Genomic DNA, 19,000 nt, shown 5'->3' on the forward strand with positions numbered 1-19,000 from the left:
GAGTACATGCAGCAGTTCACTAACCAAAGTTAGAACTAATAATACACTAATCTTGCTCAAAATGTTGAAAAGAATGTTTCATCTTCAACTTTATGATTTTTGGAGATCAGTTCATCTTCTACTCACTTAACTATTCACAGTAACAGAAATTTTGACCAGGGGTGCCCAAACGTTTTCCTGCCACTGTATGTCAATTTAGGCAGCTGCAAGTACCATGATGTCTACTTCTGCATAGACTGCAAGTCAACGTTATTTTTTTTTCAATAATATTACTGGTATTGTGAAAATGGTATTCTTCACCATCCACTTCAAGGTTCGACATGTGTGTTTAGAGATGCTCTTCTGCACACCACTGTTGTAACGTGAGGTGATTTGAGTTACTGTCACCTTCCTGTCAGCTTGAACCAGTCAGTTGTCGTTTTGGGCCAAGATGCTTCATCAGGACTAGAAAAAAAATAGATGAGATCAGAGTAAGAAGGCGGGGGAAGACGTACAAGGTTGTGGGTGAGAGGAGAAACCAGGAGATGGGGAGTGGTGAGGTAAAGAGCTGAGAAATTGGTGAAAGAGATAAAGGGCTGGAGAAAGGGGAATCTGATAGGAGAGGACAGAAGGCCATGGAAGAAAGGGAAGGGGGAAGAGCACCAGAGGGAGGTGATGGGCAGGGAAGGAGAAAAGGTGAGGGAGCAAAATGGGAATGGGGAATGGTGAAGTGGGGGGGGGGGGGGGGTCTTTACCGGAAGCAGGAGAAATTGATGTTGATGCCATCAGGTTAGAGGCTACCCAGACGGAATAAGGAGTTGTTCTTCCAACCAGAGAGTGGCCTCATCGCGGCAGTAGAGGAGGCCATGGACCAACATGTTGGAATGGGAATGGCAAATAGAATTAAAATTGGTGGCCACCAGGAGAAGTGCCACACCTGCCCCTGGATCTCCTCCCTCACTACCATTCGGGGCACAAACAGTCCTTCCAGGTGAGGCAACATTTCACCTGTAAGACCTGGCCCAGATTGGGAGACCACTTTGACGAGCACCTACAGTCCATCCAGCAGAGGACAACAGGACCTCTCGGTGGCCACCAATTGACCTGGTTGAGGAAGTGGAGGGATAGGTTAGTAAGTTTGCAGATGACACAATGATTGGCGGGGTTGTGGATAGTGTGGATAGCGGAACATTGACAGGATGCAAAATTGGGCTGAGAAGTGACAGATGAAGTTCAACGCAGGTAAGTGAGAGGTGGTTCATTTTGGTCGGTCAAATATGATGACAGAATATAGTATGAATGGTAAGGCTCTTAGCAATATGGTGACCTTTTATCCAATATTTTCATTTAATTATTTATTACTCTTTCAGTCTTTTTTCAAAGTTTTAGATTTGATCAGAAAGTCTTTCTTTCTTTCTTTTTTGATTGTATCCTCAAAATGGAATGCCCAGTCCTTTTTTTTTTGTTTTGTTTTTTAGTGCAGTGGGTTTTTTTTCCTTTTCATTTAAAACCCAATGATTTTCCCTTTCTCTTCATAAACTGCAAAGAGAATTGTTATTTTCATTTTTTTATTATATATTTTATACTAGTTTAACAATATCTATGATTTTGACAATGTCTATCTTAATCTTGGATTATATTGTTACTGATATATATATTTGAATTAATTCTCTTCTTGATTGTATTTATGCTTTTTTTAAATCAATGAAAAGATTAATGAAGAAAAAGACTCTTGGCAGTGTGGGGGATGAGAGAGATCTTGGGGTCCGAGTCTATAGGACGCTCAAAGCTGCTGCGCAGGTTGGCTCTGTGGTTAAGAAAGCATACAGTGTATTGACCTTCATCAACTGTGGGATTGAGTTTCGAGCCCCGGGGGGGGGGGGAGGGTAATGCTGCAGCTATATCGGACCCTGGTCAGACCTCACTTGGAGTACTCTGCTCAGTTCTGGTCGCCTCACTATAGGAAGGATGTGGAAACCATAGAAAGGGTGCAGAGGAGATCTACAAGGATGTTGCCTGGATTGGGGAGCATGCCTTATGAGAATAGGTTGAGTGAACTCGGCCTTTTCTTCCTGGAGCGACGGAGGATGAGAGGTGACCTGATAGAGGCGTATAAGATGGTGATTGATTGTTTGGATAGTCAGAAGCTTTTTCTCAGCTAACACGAGAAGGCACAGTTTTAAGGTGCTTGGAAGTAGGTACAGAGGAGATGTCAGGGGTAAGTTTTTTATGCAGAGAGTGGTGAGTGCGTCAAATGGGCTGCTGGCGATGGTGGTGGAGGTGTTCTGAGAGTAAACCTAAGAGTAAATTGCTAGGTTCTAAGAGTAAACCTAGCAATTATCGGCCTGTGAGTTTGACATCACTGGTGGGTAAATTAATGGAAAGTATTCTTAGAGATGGTATATATAATTATCTGGATAGATAGGGTCTGTTTAGGTACAGTCAACATGGATTTGTGCATGGAAGGTCATGTTTGGCAAATCTTATTGAATTTTTTGAAGAGATTACCTGGAAAATTGACAAGGGTAAAGTGGCAGATGTTGTCTATATGGACTTCAGTAAGGCCTCTGACAAAGTTCCACACGGAAGGTTAGTTAGGAAGGTTCAATTGTTAGGTATTAATATTGAAGTAGTAAAATGGATTTAACAGTGGCTGGATGGGAGATGCCAGAGAGTAGTTGTGGATAACTGTTTGTCAGGTTGCAGGCCAGTGACTAATGGTGTGCCTCAGGAATCTGTACTGGGTCCAATGTTGTTTGTCATATACATTAATGATCTGGATGATGGAGTGGTAAATTGGATTAGTAAGCATGCAGATGATACTAAGATACGTAGCATTGTGGATAATGAAGTGGGTTTTCAAAGCTTGCAGAGAATTTGGGTCAGTTAGAAGAACGGGCTGAAAGATGGCAGATGGAGTTTAATGCTGATAACTGTGAGGTGCTACTTTTTGGTAGGACTAATCAAAATAGGACATACATGGTAAATGGTAGGGCATTGAGGAATGCAGTAGAACAGTGTGGTCTAGGAATAATAGTGCATAGTTCCCTGAAGGTGGAATCTCATGTGGATAGGATGGTGAAGAAAGCTTTTGGTGTGCTGGCCTTTATAAATCAGAGCATTGAGTATAGGAGTTGGGATGTAATGTTAAAATTGTACAAGGCATTGGTGAGGCCAAATTTGGAGTATTATGTACAGTTCTGATCACCGAATTATAGGAAGGATGTCAACAAAACAGAGAAAGTACAGAGGAGATTTACTACAGTGTTACCTGGGTTTCAGCACCTAAGTTACAGAGAAAGGTTGAACAAGTTAGGTCTTTAATGTTTGGAGCGTAGAAGGTTGTGGGGGGACTTGATAGAGGTATTTAAAATTATGAGGGGGATAGATAGGGTTGACATGGATAGGCTTTTTCTATTGAGAGAGGGGAGATTCAAACAAGAGGACATTAGAACAAGAGAGTTAAGGGGCAAAAGTTTAGGGGTAACAGAATGGGAACTTCTTTACTCAGGGAGTGGTAGCTGTGTGGAACGAGCTTCCAGTAGAAGTGGTAGAGGCAGGTACGATTTTGTCATGAAAAAAAAATTCGTTAGGAAAATGGACAGGAAAGGAATGGAGGGTTATGGGCCAAGTACAGGTAGATGGGCCTAGGTGAGAGAAAGCGTTCGGCACGGACTAGAAGGGCCAAGATGGCCTGTTTCCGTGCTGTAATTGTGATATGGTTATATGGAAAGCAGGAGATTGCAGCTGAGAGGAAAAATGGATCAGCCATGATGAAATGGCAGATCAGACTTGATGGGCCAAATGGCCTAATTCTGATCTGCATCTTATGGTCTTAACCACATTCTCTACTACCCCTTTATAATCCCTCCCCAATCCTATCGCCCTCTTTCTAATCCCACACCACTTCCCCACTACCCACAACACAATTGCGTCGTGTTCTGGTTGCTTCATGATTGGAAAGGTGCAGAGGAGGTTTGTAAACGTAACTTTGCTGGATCAAAGAACAACAGTACAAAAAAGATCGTTACTTATCTTTCCACCCGTTTATTTCTTCGAGCTCAGCCGGCGAGTGAATTGGGACCCGACATCAGGGAGAGAACCTTTCTGATCTCCCCGGCAGTTCAACACATTCACTGCCTGATGTCAGAATTGTCAGAAGTTATAAGGCCACCGATACAAAAGAACAATCAATTTGATAATTATTCCAGCCAAGTCAATGGACTATTGATACAAAGAATAATCAGTTTGATAATTATTCCGGCCAAGTCAATGGACTACTGATACCAATGAACAATCAGTTTGATAATTATTCCGGCCAAGTCAATGGACTATTGATACAATGAACAATCAGCTTGATAATTATTCCGGCCAAGTCAATGGACTATTGATACAATGAACAATCAGTTTGATAATTATTCCGGCCAAGTCAATGGACTATTGATACAATGAACAATCAGTTTGATAATTATTCCGGCCAAGTCAATGGACTATTGATACCAATGAACAATCAGTTTGATAATTATTCCGGCCAAGTCAATGGACTATTGATACCAATGAACAATCAGTTTGATAATTATTCCGGCCAAGTCAATGGACTATTGATACAATGAACAATCAGTTTGATAATTATTCCGGCCAAGTCAATGGACTATTGATACAATGAACAATCAGTTTGATAATTATTCCGGCCAAGTCAATGGACTATTGATACAATGAACAATCAGTTTGATAATTATTCCGGCCAAGTCAATGGACTATTGATACAATGAACAATCAGTTTGATAATTATTCCGGCCAAGTCAATGGACTATTGATACCAATGAACAATCAGTTTGATAATTATTCCGGCCAAGTCAATGGACTATTGATACAATGAACAATCAGTTTGATAATTATTCCGGCCAAGTCAATGGACTACTGATACAATGAACAATCAGTTTGATCGACACCCCAGCCACCTGAATTAAAGTAAGGAATGTCCTACCTGGTTTGCTGGAGCCACAACATAATTACAAAGATAAGTCAAATTTGTGTTTTAATTAAGAAAGCAATGTTCTGTCTAATTTCCATCAGGTACTGCTTTTTGTCAAAATCAAAAGGTGTGAAAAGCCCAGAGACATCTTATGTGGATCTGGACGAACCTTAACCCTTATCTTGCTCCAAAGAAAGCAGCTGTGAGACATTATTCAAACACACTGCAGTCACAGACATAGTCAGTACCGAGTCCATTGTTTACAGGGATCTGAGAATCCCCCATTCCCTTAAACTTTATCAGGTTTACCAGGATGCTCCCCAGATCAGACAGCATGTCTTTATGGGAATGGGTGAATGAGTTAGGGCTTTTCTCCTTGGAGCGAAGGAGGGTGAGAGGTGACTTGATGGAGGAGATGAAAAGGGCATAGATCAAATGGGCAGTTAGAGACTTTTTCCCAGGTTGGAAGTGGCTAATGGGGAAGGGGGGCATCATTTTAAAATAATTGGAGGGAAGTATAGGGGGGATGTCAGAGGTAAATTCTTCACACAGAGTAGTGAGTGTATGGAACACCCTGCCAGGGGTGGTGGTAGAGGCAGATACATTAGGGACATTAAAGAGACTCTTAGATGGGCACATGGATGACAGAAGAATGGAGGGCTCTGTGGAAGGGAAAGGTTAAATTGACCTTAAAGTAGGTTAAAGATTAGCACCACATCATGGGGTGAAGGGCCTGTACTGTGCTGTCAGGTTCTATGTTCTGTCCCTCCACAGCTATATATTCTTACCATCATTAAGGACCCCCACCACCCAGGACATGCCCTCTTCTCATTGCTACCATCAGGGAGGAGGTACAGGAGCCTGAAGACCCACAGTCAATGATTCAGGAACAGCTTCTTCCCCTCTGCCACCGGATTTCAGAATGGACATTGAACCCAAGAACACCACCTCACTGTTTCTTGCAGTCTTTTTGCACTACTCATTTAGTTTAATTTTTAGTATGTTTCCTATTGCAACTTACAGTGTTTTTATGTCGCAAGTTTCACAACAACTTTCCCAATATATGTCAATGATGTGAAACCTGATTCTGATCAAGTGTGGTGATTCATCATTGGTGATACGGAACAGAATCAGAATTTGGTTCATATCACTGGGGTACGTCGTGAAACTTGTTGTTACGTGCTAGCAGTACAATGTGATACATAATAAACAAAACTGTGAATTACTGTATATATATATATATATATATATATATATATATATATAATAGTTAAATTAATTAAGTAGTGCAAAAAGAGGGGGAGAAAAGTAGTCAGCTCGTGTTCATGGTTTCATTGTCCATTCAGAAACCTGATGGCTGAGGGGAAGGAGCTGTTCCTGAGTTGTTGAGTTTGTGCCTTCAGGCTCCTGTACCTTCTCCCTGACGGTTGTAGTGAGAAGAGGGCATGCCCTGGGCGATGGGGGTCCTTGATGGTGGAGGCCGTCTTTTTGAGGCATCGCTCCTTGAAGATGCCCTGGATGCTGGGGAGGTTAGTGCTCATGATGGAGCTGACTGAGTTCACAACTTTCTGTAGCTCCTTTCGGTCCTGTGCAGTGCCCACCCCCACCACCATACCAGATGGTGATGCAGCCGATTAGAATGCTCTCCATGGTACATCTGTAGAGATTTGCAAGTGTGTTTTGCAGACATACTAAATCACCTCAGCCTCCTCATGATATATAGCCGATGTTGTGCCTTCTTTGTAACTGCATCGATATCCTCAGAGATGTTGACACCCAGGAACATGAAATTGCTCACTCTCTCCACTTCTGATCCCTCTGTGAGGACTGATGTGTGTTCCCTCATCTTACCCTTTGAGGTCTGCAATCAGTTCTTTGGTCTTACTGACGTTAAAACTAGTGATCTTGTAGTTAGGGACCCTCTTGGAAAGATTGATCACAGTAAGATTTAGTTTCCCATACAAATGGAGGGTGCAAAAGTTTGATATAACACTAGTGTATTATGCCTAAACAATGGAGACTACAATGGGATGAGGAAGGATTTGGTTAGTGTCGACTGGGAACACAGGCTATATGGCGGGACTACTGATGAACAGTGGAAGACTTTCAAAGAGATTTTTCATGGTGCTCAATAAAAGTATATTCCAGTAAAAAGCAAGGACAGTAAAAGTGGGGAGAGCCAGTCTTTGATGACTAAGGATATAAAAGAAGGCGTCAAACTAAAAGCCTGTGAATAGAAAGCCTCCAAGAGTAGTGGGAAACTGGAAGACTGGGAAAATTTTGAAAAGCAACAAAGGGCCATCAAGCAGGTAATAACGAAAGGGAATAAAGAAAGAAAATAAAGAAAATATAAAAACTGAGAGTAAAAGTTTTTATAATTATATAAAGTGGAAAAGGGTGGCTAAAGTGAACGTAGGTTCCTTGGAGGGATGAGAAGTGGGAATTGATATTGGGTAACGAGGAAATGGCAGAAGCTTTGAATGACTATTTTGTGTTGGTCTTCATGGTGGAGGACATGTTTAACATGCCAAAGAGAGATGTTATGGAAGTGATGGGAGGTGAAGACCTCGATACAATAGCTATCTTTAAAGAGGTAGTGCTGAGCAAACTTGTGGGCCTGAAGATACATAAGTCCTCTGGACCTGATGGAATGCATCCTGGGGTCCTGAAAGAGATGGCAGAATTTATAGTAGAGGCTTTGGTGAGAATCCACTAAAATTCTCTGGATTCTGGGCAGGTTCTGGTGGATGAGAAGACAGCGAATGTCACGCCACTGTTCAAAAACTGATGTCGGCAAAAGCAGGTAACTACAGGTCAGTAAGTTTAACATCTGTAGTTGGAAAATGCTTGAAGCTATCATTAAAGAAGAAATAGCAAGACATCTGGCAAGAAATGGATCCATCAGGCAGATGCAGCATGGATTCAGCAAAGGCAGATCCTGTTTGACAAACTTACTGGAGCTCTTTGAGGTTATAATGAGCGCAGTGGATACAGGAGAACAGATGGACGTTATTTACTTGGATTTCTGGAAGGTGTTTGATAAGGTGCTGCATAAAACACTTATCCATAAGATAAGGATGCAAAGAGTTGGGGTGATGTATTAGCATGGATACAGGATTGGCTAACTGAAAGAAAGCAGAGTTGGGATACATGGGTGTTACTCTGGTTGGCAATCGGTGGTGAGTGGTGGTGCCATACGGGTCGGTGCTGGGCCTGCAACTGTTCACGATATATATTAACCATCTCGAAGAGGGAATCGAGTGTAGTGTATCTAAGTTTGCTGATGATACCAAATTGAGTGGAAAAGTAAATTGTGTAGAAGATACAGAGAGATACGTATAGATAGGTTAGGTGAGTGGGCAAGGGACTGGCAGATGGAGTACAATGTTGGTAAATGCGAGGTCATCTACTTTGGAGGGAAAAATGGAAGAGCAGATTATTATTTAAACAGTAAAAAGTTCCATCATGCTGCTGTGCAGAGGGACTTGGGAGTAATTATGCATGAATCACAAAAGGTTGGTTTGCAGGTGCCGCAGGCTATCAAGAAAGCAAATGGAATGTTGGTCTTCATTACTAGAGGGACTGAATTGAAGAGCAGGAAGGTTATGCTGCAACTCTACAGGGTACTGGTGAGGCTGCACCTGGAGTACTACATGCAGTTCTGGTCTCCTTACTTGAGGAAGGATTTACTGGCTTTGGAAGCGGTGCAGAGGAGGTTCACTAGGTTGATTCCAGAGATGAGGAGTTTAGACGATGAGGAGAGATTGAGTAGCCTGGGACTGTACTCGCTGGAATTCAGAAGAATGAGAGGAGATCGTATAGAAACATACAAAATTATGAAGGAGATAGATCAGTGTGACAACAGACCAAATTATCAGAAGATTGATGCCAATAAGAGGACAATGGGGGAACATTCAGAAATGTTAATGGGGGACGAGAGATATTAACAAAAATTTTCAAGACCGGTTGCTTTGAAACTGAACTGTTTGAAGTTTGATGGACAGACAATACCCCAGCAGGGAGATAAAAGGGACAGGTTCGCTAAGGCAACAGACACACCACGACACCACGAGGTAACGAGACCCGGGAAGCGGTGTGCCCCCACAAGTTGGTGAAAGTTTTGGAGGTCTGCTCGCGGGCCCAGCCATAGACGCGGTACGGTCGGCGGGAACCCGGTGTGTGTGTCCGCCCTTGCCTGGGTGCCGGGCTCACCGCAGAAGAACGATCGTATCTGGAATGGAGGGGTCACAGTCGGTGACCTCAGAAGACATTACAAAGGGCTCGCCCAAAAGCTAACTGCGAGGAATATCGAAGGTTTGTTTGGAATCCGATTTGCATATTCATTCACTCTCTCTCTCTCTCTCTCCCCAACGGCACAACAGCGATTACTGAGAACTGAACTAAATTGAACTGAACTCTGTGTCACTTGAGACTGATCATTTTACCCCTAGACTGCGATAGAGCTTGATTGATCCTATTATCCTAGTTCTGTGTACATGTGTGTTTTATCATTGCTAACCTGTTGCATTTATATCCTTATGATTAGAGTACTGTGTTGCTTATTTCTTTAATAAAACATTCTTAGTTCCAGTAATCCAGACTCCAACTAAGTGGTCCATTTCTGCTGGTTTGGCAACCCAGTTATGGGGTATGTAACATCAGATAGAGGCAAGAAAATTGTTTCCACTGGAAGGTGAGACTAGAACTAGGGGACGTAGCCTCAAGATTTGTGCGAAGTGATTTCGGATGGAGATGAGGAGGAAGTGCTTTTCCCAGAGGGTGGTGAATCTGTGGAATTCTCTGCCCAATGAAGCAGTGGAAGCTACCTCAGTAAATATATCTAAGACAAGGTTGGATAGAGTTTTGCACAGTTGGGGAATTAGTCATAGTCATACTTTATTGATCCCGGGGAAAATTGGTTTTTGTTACAGTTGCAATAATAAATACTAATAAAACCATAAATAGTTAAGTAGTAATATGTAAATTATGCCAGGAAATAAGTCCAGGACCAGCCTATTAGCTCAGGGTGTCTGACCCTCTAAGGGAGGAGTTGTAAAGTTTGATGGCCACAGGCAGGAATGACTTCCTATGACGCTCTGTGTTGCATCTGGGTGGAATGAGTCTCTGGCTGAATGTACTCCTGTGCCCAACCAGTACATTATGTGGTGGATGGGAGACATTCTCCAAGATGGCATGCAACTTGGGCGGCATCCTCTTTTCAGACACCACCATCAGAGAGTCCAGTTCCATCCCCACAACATCACTGGCCAAACGAATGAGTTTGCTGATTCTGTTGGTGTCTGCTACCCTCAGCCTGCTGCCCCAGCACACAACAGCAAACATGATCGCACTGGCCACCACAGACTCATAGAACATCCTCAGCATCGTCCGGCAGATGTTAAAGGACCTCAGTCTCCTCAGGAAGTAGAGATGGCTCTGACCCTTCTTGTAGACAGCCTCAGTGTTCTTTGACCAGTCCAGTTTATTGTCAATTCGTATCTCCAGGTATTTGTAATCCTCCACCATGTCCACACTGACCCCCTGGATGGAAACAGGGGTCACCGGTACCTTAGCTCTCCTCAGGTCTACCACCAGCCACTTAAAGTCTTTTTCACATTAAGCTGCAGATAATTCTGCTCACACCATGTGACAAAGTTTCCTACCGTAGCCCTGTAATCAGCCTCATCTCCCTTGCTGATGCATCCAACTATGGCAGAGTCATCAGAAAACTTCTGAAGATGACAAGACTCTGTGCAGTAGTTGAAGTCCGAGGTGTAAATGATGAAGAGAAAGAGGGACAAGACAGTCCTCTGTGGAGCCCCGGTGCTGCTGATCATTCTGTCGGACACACAGACGTACTGTGGTCTGCCAGTCAGGTAGTCAAGAATCCATGACACCAGGAAAGTATCCACCTGCATCGCTGTCAGCTTCTCCCCCAGCAGAGCAGGGAGGATGGGGTTGAACGCACTAGAGAAGTCAAAAAATATGACCCTCACAGTGCTCGCTGGCTTGTCCAGGTGGGGTAGACACGGTTCAGCAGGTAGAGGATGGCAGCCTCAACTCCTAGTCGGGGCTGGTAGGCGAACTGGACGGGATAAGTGTGGCCTGACCATAGGCCAGAGCAGCTCCAGAACAAGTCTCTCCAGGGTCTTCATGATGTGGGAGGTCAATGCCACCAGTCTGTAGTCATTGAGGCCGCTGGGTTCCGAGGAAAAGGCAGGTAGGTGGAGATGAGTCGATGGGCAGATCAGCCATGATCTTATTAAATGGTGGAGTAGGCTTGATGGGCCAGATGGCCTACACCTGTTCCTTTTTCCTATTTCTTATGTTCCTATGTAGGAGGTGGCAGTCTGGTGCTTATGGTCTCACTCCAAGGCTTGACTGATGAGAAATTTCCACTTTGTATAAGGTGCTGTTCTGGTCTCGGGGACCCATCTATGTTCTCCTGAATATCAGGCAGCTTTTTGTGTAGGGCATAGAATGGAATCGAGATATAAGGACATGAGTTCAGTGGGGCAGTAGCAGGCAGAGACAACAGGCCAACCCGGAGAGTCCGATCTGTGGATCTTTGGTGGGAGGTAGAAGCGAGCAGTGCAGGGTAAGGGCACTATGAGTTTGGTAACAGCGGTTGGGAGTTCTCCAGAGTGGATGAAGTCAGTGATGTGTCGGAGACAGTTTTCTGATGGGGTGGGGTGGGGTCTTCCTCGAGGGGTAGGTGTGAGGAAGTGTCTGAGAGTCACAGCCTGGCCTCAGCAAAGTAGAGGTCAGTGGGCCACACTACAACAGCATCCCATTTGCCTGCCAGTTTGATGGTCAGGTTGGGATTGGTGCGGGGAGAGCAGAGGGCAGTGCGTTCAGTAGAGGAGTGAAGGAGTGATGAAGTCGAGACGGTTGATGTCCCTTCGGCAATTCGAGATGAGAAGATCCAGAGCAGGCAGAGAACCAGAGCGGGGAGTCCAAGGAGAGGAGGAGGTTAGTGAGGGTAATTTCAGAGATGTGAGAGCGGATCTTTTACACAGAGAGTGGTGGGTGCCTGTGGTGGTGGCTGAGATAGATACAATAGAGATTTTTAAGAGATGTTTAGATAGGCACAAGAATGTGAGGAAGATGGGAGGATATGGACATTGTGTAGGCAGGAGAGATGAGCTTAGTTAGCTATTTGATTACTAATTTAATTGGTCTGGCACAACATTGAGGGCCAAAGGGCCTGTTCCTGTACTATACTGTTGTATGTTCTATTAAAGGACTCCTGTCCTCAGCTGCAGGGATATCGTTGAAGGAACGTCTGAGGGTCACGCCAATGGGTCTTTTCACTGCTTTAGCCTTCAGCCCAAGCAGGGCTTTGGTTCGGAGGTTGGGAACGTGAGCTGGCTTTCAAGTTAGCAACCAAACCTGCTGGCAGATGTTTGCCCTGGCCAGACAGCTTGGTGTCAGCGTGAGTAAGAGAGAGAGAGAGAGGATTCCAGTCTTTCTGCATGTAAGGATGTAATGCTGAGGCATTATAAGGCAGTAGTGAGGCCTCACCTGGAGTCTTGTGTGCACTTTTGGGCCCCTTATCTCAGAAAGGATGGACTGATATTGGATGTTTGAATAGGCAGCTCAGGCAATGCATCACCAAATGATTAGATAGGGCGTCAGAGGTTAAAGGGAAAATGGGTTTGAGAGGGAAATGGATCAGCCGTGATGAAAGGGCAAAGCAGACTCGATAGGCTGCTCCAATGTTTTAAGTTCTTCCGGTCTTTCATATGGAGACTGTCCTCCAGTCCGCTGAAGGAGTCTGTTAATGAGCTAGACCTGGAGGTCCTCCATTGGTCAGAATGGACCATGGATGTTGTGTCCGAGCTGTCTACATGATGTGCAAGCCAGGGAAGTACAACACGGAGAGCAAGTTTTTGCCCACACAGCAGGCTAGCTCTCTCCATGCAGCTGACAAATGCAAAGGAATGGCAGAGATCGACAGTTTGGCACCGGCAATGTCAGAGGAGTTTCCAGTTAGTGCTGAACTCAATGTAGGGACTCCAGCTTCAGAATTTTCCCTCTGGGTTTACTCCTGAGCCTCTCCCCAATCTGGCAAGGTGGTCTTGTTGGACTGTGAGGGAACGGCAAATTGGAATCACCAATTGCAAGTCTTGTGGAAGAATTCAAATGCACTCACTGAATCTGAAGATACTGTTATTCGAACAGTGGCCCCCTGTGTGGCAACGGAGAGGAAGTGGACTCCATCTGAAGCCGTTCAGAGTGCTAAGTCTGCTCTTCACTTCAGAGATGTGGGTGGCCAAGTCCAACATGGGAGAGCCGGGCTCGGGCTTGTCCCAAAGGCTCCTCAATGGCACAGGGCAACACCAGTGCAAAAGGGACGGCTCATGGTGGAGGAGTTGAGAAGACAGGAGGAGGCAGAGCGACACGCCAGAGCCCTCTCAATGACCAAGCAGGGCCACTGGACTAATTGGGAGAGCCTGGAAAAGAGGAAACTTAGCTGGCGTGACATCTGGGAGATGGAGGGATCCCGGCTAAGTTTTGTCACCAGAGCCACTTATGACCTCCTACCCACACCCCAGAACCTGAACCAGTGGTGGGGAGAAGATCCCGCTTGCTCTCTTTGTCAAGCACCTGGATCACTAAGGTACATTTTAACAGGATGCACCACGAGCCTCACCCAGGGGCGGTACACTTGGTGGCATAACCAAGTTCTCAGACAGCTGGCATCAATCTTGGAATAGAGGCGAATCACCACAAATGCTCTCCCACAAACATCGGCAGTAAATGTCCACATCACACGATTTGTACCAGCAGGCCAACCTCCAGAGCACCATATAACATCGAAAGATGTAAGCATGCTGCAGGTTGCTCGGGATTGGAAAATGGACATGAACTTGGAAAAAAAGCTTGTGTTTCCCCCAGACATTGCGGCTACAGCACTCGGGCCAGACATGGTCCTGTGGTCCACAACAGCCAAGCTGGCATATGTTGTGGAATTGACAGTACCATGGGAAGATGGTGTCGAAGAAGCTTATGAGAGGGAAAAGACCAAGTACTCCGAACTGGCAACTGAAGCTGCCCAGAATGGCTGGAAGACCAAGATTTTCCCTGCAGAAGTGGGATGCAGGGGATTCGTTGCCACATCTACGACCAGTCTATTGAAGAAGATGGGGGTGAGGGGTCACTCCCTCCAACAAGCAATCAAGTCCTTGTCAAATGCAGCAGAAGAAAGCAGCAACTGGATTTGGATTAAAAGGAAAGACAACAACTGGGCTGCAAGATGAAGACAGGAGGGTATGGAACTGAGGGGGGTGTATCTGGGACACCAGGTAGCACCGTTGAGCCCTCTGGAGACGTCGTGGGCTTATCAACGAAACGTCAGAGAGTGCCCACCTGATGACCCCGATGACGTACCTACCCTCCCCCCTTGTCACCACTCCAAGCCCACTGCCAGCATCGAGAGTGCCAACTTACCATAAAGAATTGAAACATCAAGTCCTAGTAGCTCTACTTCTAATGGAGAGCATTCTAACCGGCTGCATCACTGGTCTGGTATGGAGGGGCCACTGCACAGGATTGGAAACAACTGCGGATGGTTGCAAACACAGGCAGCTCCAACACAGGAAATAGCCCACCCCCCTCCCCCTCAGCATCAAGGACATCTTCAAAAGGTGATGCCTCAGAAAGACAGCATCCATTAATAAGGACCCCCCCATCACCCAGGACATGCCCTCTTCTCATTGCTACCATCAGGGAGGAGGTACAGGAGCCTGAAGACACACACTCAGTGATTCAGGAACAGTTTCTTCCCCTCTGCCATCAGGGGGGAGGTACAGGAGCCCGAAGGCACACACTCAGCGATTTAGGAACAGTTTCTTCCCCTCCACCATCAGGGAGGAGGTACAGGAGCCTGGAGACACACATCCAATGATTCAGGAACAGCTTCTTCCCTCTGCCATCAGATTTCTGAATGGACACTGAACCCATGAACAACACCTCGCTGCTTTTTTTGCTCTCATTTTGCACTCTTTAAATTTTGTATCAGGATCAGGTTTAACATCGCTGGCATACGTCATGGAATTTGTTAACTTTGCGGGAGCGGCACAATGCAATAACAAGTGAATTACAGCAAGTATATGTACAGTATATTAAATAGATAAATTTAAACAAGTAGTGCAAAAAACAGAAAATTTACAAAAAAAAGTAATGAGTTCATGGGTTGAATGTCCATTTTGAAATCTGTGTATATAAGCTATCTTATGTTTTTATATTTATTCCGTTTTTTTTAAATTACAGTGTTCTTTATCTTATTGTGTTGGTTATCTTGTGTTTTTTTTTTGTCCTGTATCAGATCTGGAGTAACATTTATTTTGTTCTCCTTTACACTTGACATTAACCAATCGTGGACTTCTCCTGCGTTCCGAGAACCAATCAGTAACTTCACTGAGGAACTGAATCGACTTGCAGCATCTAAGGTCCCTCTTTTGGGCAACACTCTACGAGCAAGCTGGGTGCATCGGAAGCTTTCAAACTCCCCTTACCTTCGAACGTTACTTGCTGCTGGCGTTCCACCTGACCGACCTCCTTTGGGAGAGGAGCCCAAACAAACGTGCGGTAATCTCCAGCTGTACTCCGTCCAACCTGCGGCAAAACGGAAGGATAGCTAAAAGCCAAAGAACTGTGCAGGCAGATCACAAAACTACAAGACATAAAGCACTGTGCAAAAGGCTCAGGTATATAGTGGGGTGCCCAAGACTTTTACACCGTACTGTAGTAAATTTATGTATCACACAGAATCAGGTTTATTATCACCGACGTGTGTCGTGTAATTTGTCCAATTAGCAGCGACCGTTCAACGCAACACGTAATGAAGAAGAAAAAAAGAAAAATAAATAAGTAAATCAATTACAGTATATGCATGTTGAATAGATACAACATCGTGCAGAAACAGAAATAATATAGATTAAAAAAGCGAGGTAGTGTCCAAGGGTTCAATGTCCATTTGGGAATCGGATGGCAGAGAAAGAAGCTGTTCCTGAATCGCTGAGTGTGTGCTGTCAGGCTTCTGCCCCTCCTACCTGACTGTAACAGTGAGAAAAGGGCATGCCCTGGGTGCTGGAGGTCCTTAATAATGGACGCTGTCTTTCTGAGACACCGCTCCTTGAAGATGCCCTGGGTACTTTGTAGACTAATACCCAAGATGGAGCTGACTAGATTTACCACCCTCTGCAGCTTCTTTCGGTCCTATGCAGTAGCCCCCACCTCCCCCCACCCCCATATCTGACAGTGTCAGAATGCTCACCACGGAAGTTTTCAAGTGCATTTGTTGACATACCAAATCTCTTCAAACTCCTACTCTGTAGCTCTCAATTCTGTACTGCTGCCATGAAGAATAAAATTTCACGACATATGTGAGTGACAATAAACCTGATTCTGATGTGGGTGTCTATTGTGGACTGAGAGTAGAAGGGGGCAGGGAGAGGGGAATCATGGTTGGGAAAAGGGAAAGGGAGAGGGGAGGGAGCAGGAAGCACCAGAGGGACATTCTGTAATGATCAATAAACCAATTGTTTGGAATCAAATGACCTTGCCTGGTCTCTCAGGGCTGGGTGTGTTTGCACCTGCCTCTGGCACTCCTTCTCTGCCACCTGTCCCACACCCCTCCCACAGTGCTCCGTCCTCGCCATTCCCAACGTCCTTTCCTCCCATCGGATTTACAAACTCACTCTCCGCTCCACATTGACAAATACAGTACTGTGCAAAAGTCTTGGGCACCCTACCTATATACAGTACATATATATATATATACCTATGATTTTTGCACTGTACTGTAGTTAAGCAGCATTTGTAAAAAAAGACAAAACTAGTCAATCTAGATTATTTCATCCTCTCCCCGCCCATCAGACAGATGGATAAAGTGCCACGTGGTTCCAGGTCAGTTTTTAATCTGCTGTTATAGGACTACTGAACGATCCCCTAACAGGATAACATAGACTCTTAACCTCACAATGTACCTCATTGTAACTGTTCACTTTATTATCCGCTGGCGTTGCACTTTCTGAGTAACTGTAATATATTCTGTATTCCGTTATTGTCTTCCCTCAAATGTCGTGTTGGAATGAAATAATCTCTGCGGAGGGCACACCAAGCAAGTATTTTCACTGTCTCTTAGTTCATTCGTTATGGGCCACGTCGCCTGACATCATCATGCGCCGTGTTGCATGACGTGGGCGATCATGGTCTTTCCACGACCATGATTGTTCTCGGCAAGTTCTTCTACAGAAGTGGTTTGCCATTGCCTTCTTCTGGCCAGTGTCTTTACAAGACAGGTGACCTCACCCCAGCCACATTATCAATACTCTTCTGAGATTGTCCGCCTGGCGTCAGCAGTCACATAATCAGAACTTGTGATCTGCACCGGCTGCTCATACGACCATCCACCACCTGCTCCCATGCTTTCATGTGACCCTGATCAGGGAGTGGGGGCTACGCAGGTGCTACACCTTGCCCAGGGGTGACCAGCAGGCCAGCAGAGGGAAGCTGCGCCTCACACCTCCTTTGGTAGAGATTCATCTCCATCCTGCCACCCACATGACCCTCAGTACATGTGACAATAGTAAGGGGTGGGACTCCACGGTAGCCTAGTGGTTCACGTGAGGCTATTACAGCTCAGGGCATTGGGATTGGTGTTAAAATCCCGTATCCTCAGTCAGCACGTTTGTGTGGTCTTCCTGTGTGCTCGTGGCTTTCCCCCTGGTGCTCCGGGTCCCTCACACAGAACAAAGACGGGTAGGTTAATAAGTTAATTCCCATTCCCGCATGTCGATCCATGGCCTCCTCTCGTGCCAAGATGAGGCCACCCTCAGGGTGGGGGAGCCCCAACACTCATATTCCATCTGGGTAGCCTCCAACCTGATGGTATGAACATTGATTTCTCCTTCCGGTGATCAAAATTCCCTCCCCCCCCCCCCCGCCCATTCCCGGCTCTGACCTTTCACCCCCCCGCCCATTCCCGGCTCTGACCTCCCCCCCCCCGCCCATTCCTGGCTCTGACCTTTCACCCCTCCACCCATTCCCGGCTCTGACCTTCCCGCCCCCGCCCATTTCCGGCTCTGACCTTCCCCACCCCCCCTGCCCATTCCTGGCTCTGACCTTTCACTTCTTCTCAGCTGCCTTCCCTTTCTCCAATGGTCCACTCTCCACCTCCAGTCAGACTCTTCCTTCTGCAGCCCCCTTGACCCTTCCCACCCACCTGGCTTCACCTAGCCTCCCCCCCCACCATTTTATTCAGGCATCGCCCCCCCCCCTTCCTTCTCAGTCCTGAAGACGACTCTCCGCCCAAAGCATCACCAGTTTTACTCCTTTCCATGGGTGCTGCCTGATGTGCTGCAGTTCCTCCAGCAGTTTGTGTGGGTTTACAATCGGTGGGGGCTGCTCGAAGGGCTATCTCGTGCTGTGTCTCTAAATCGATAAACCAATTACTATTTTGTATTTGCCGGGTGGGGAGGGAGGTTCTTACCTTGAAAATTCCAATCCAGTCGTTCTTATGGGGTGTGATCCTGGGGTTGCATTTTACAGCAACGTCTCTCGTGTACTGCATTTCTACGTTGACAGAGATTACTCGGACGAAGGTGCTGGAGTACAGTGAAGAGGTGCCAGTCAATGAATCTTCGTTCATGGTGTCCAGACTGAGCAATAAAGAGAGAAACAAAATGTATTTAGCCACAGTGTCTGAGATCTCCTTCCTTGGGGGAGAAAAACACCTTTATGATGCAAGACCACAGATGTAGGAACAGAATCAGGCCATTTGGGACTGCAGTTGGGAGGGTGAGTAGTTTCACGTTCCTCGGTATACACATCACCAAAGATCTCACCTGGATTGTACACACCGGCTATGTGGCAAAAAAAAAGGCACAACAGCGTCTCTTCCACCTCAGGCGACTGAAGAGGTTCGGCACGAGTCCCCAAATCCTCAAGACCTTCTGCAGGGGCACCATTGAGAGCATCCTGACTAGCTGTATCACTGCCTGGTACGGGAACTGCACCAACCTTGATTGCCGGTCACTG

At 45.8% G+C, this 19,000-nt stretch overlaps 1 protein-coding gene across 8 annotated transcripts in view; it reads right to left on the bottom strand.

The window, feature by feature from the left end:
- The window catches only part of LOC140204511 (calcium-binding and coiled-coil domain-containing protein 2-like), a 71,140-nt gene extending 52,522 nt beyond the window's left edge, over positions 1-18,618 (bottom strand). For 6 of the 8 annotated variants that reach the window (XM_072271209.1, XM_072271211.1, XM_072271210.1 and 3 more), the window contains exons 1-2: positions 18,453-18,618; positions 15,475-15,574 (exon numbers count right to left, since the gene is read on the bottom strand). In XM_072271209.1, the coding sequence (XP_072127310.1) occupies positions 15,475-15,574; positions 18,453-18,611 (259 nt within the window). In that variant the 5' untranslated portion in view covers positions 18,612-18,618. Of the gene's footprint in view, positions 1-300; positions 359-387; positions 447-15,474; positions 15,575-18,452 lie in introns of those variants that run through there. The other 2 variants (XR_011887658.1, XR_011887657.1) reach the window with 2 other exon arrangements.
- Between the last annotated feature and the right edge of the window lie 382 nt (positions 18,619-19,000).

This window comes from Mobula birostris, chromosome 10, assembly GCF_030028105.1.
Source record: "Mobula birostris isolate sMobBir1 chromosome 10, sMobBir1.hap1, whole genome shotgun sequence".
Lineage (NCBI taxonomy): Eukaryota > Metazoa > Chordata > Chondrichthyes > Myliobatiformes > Myliobatidae > Mobula > Mobula birostris.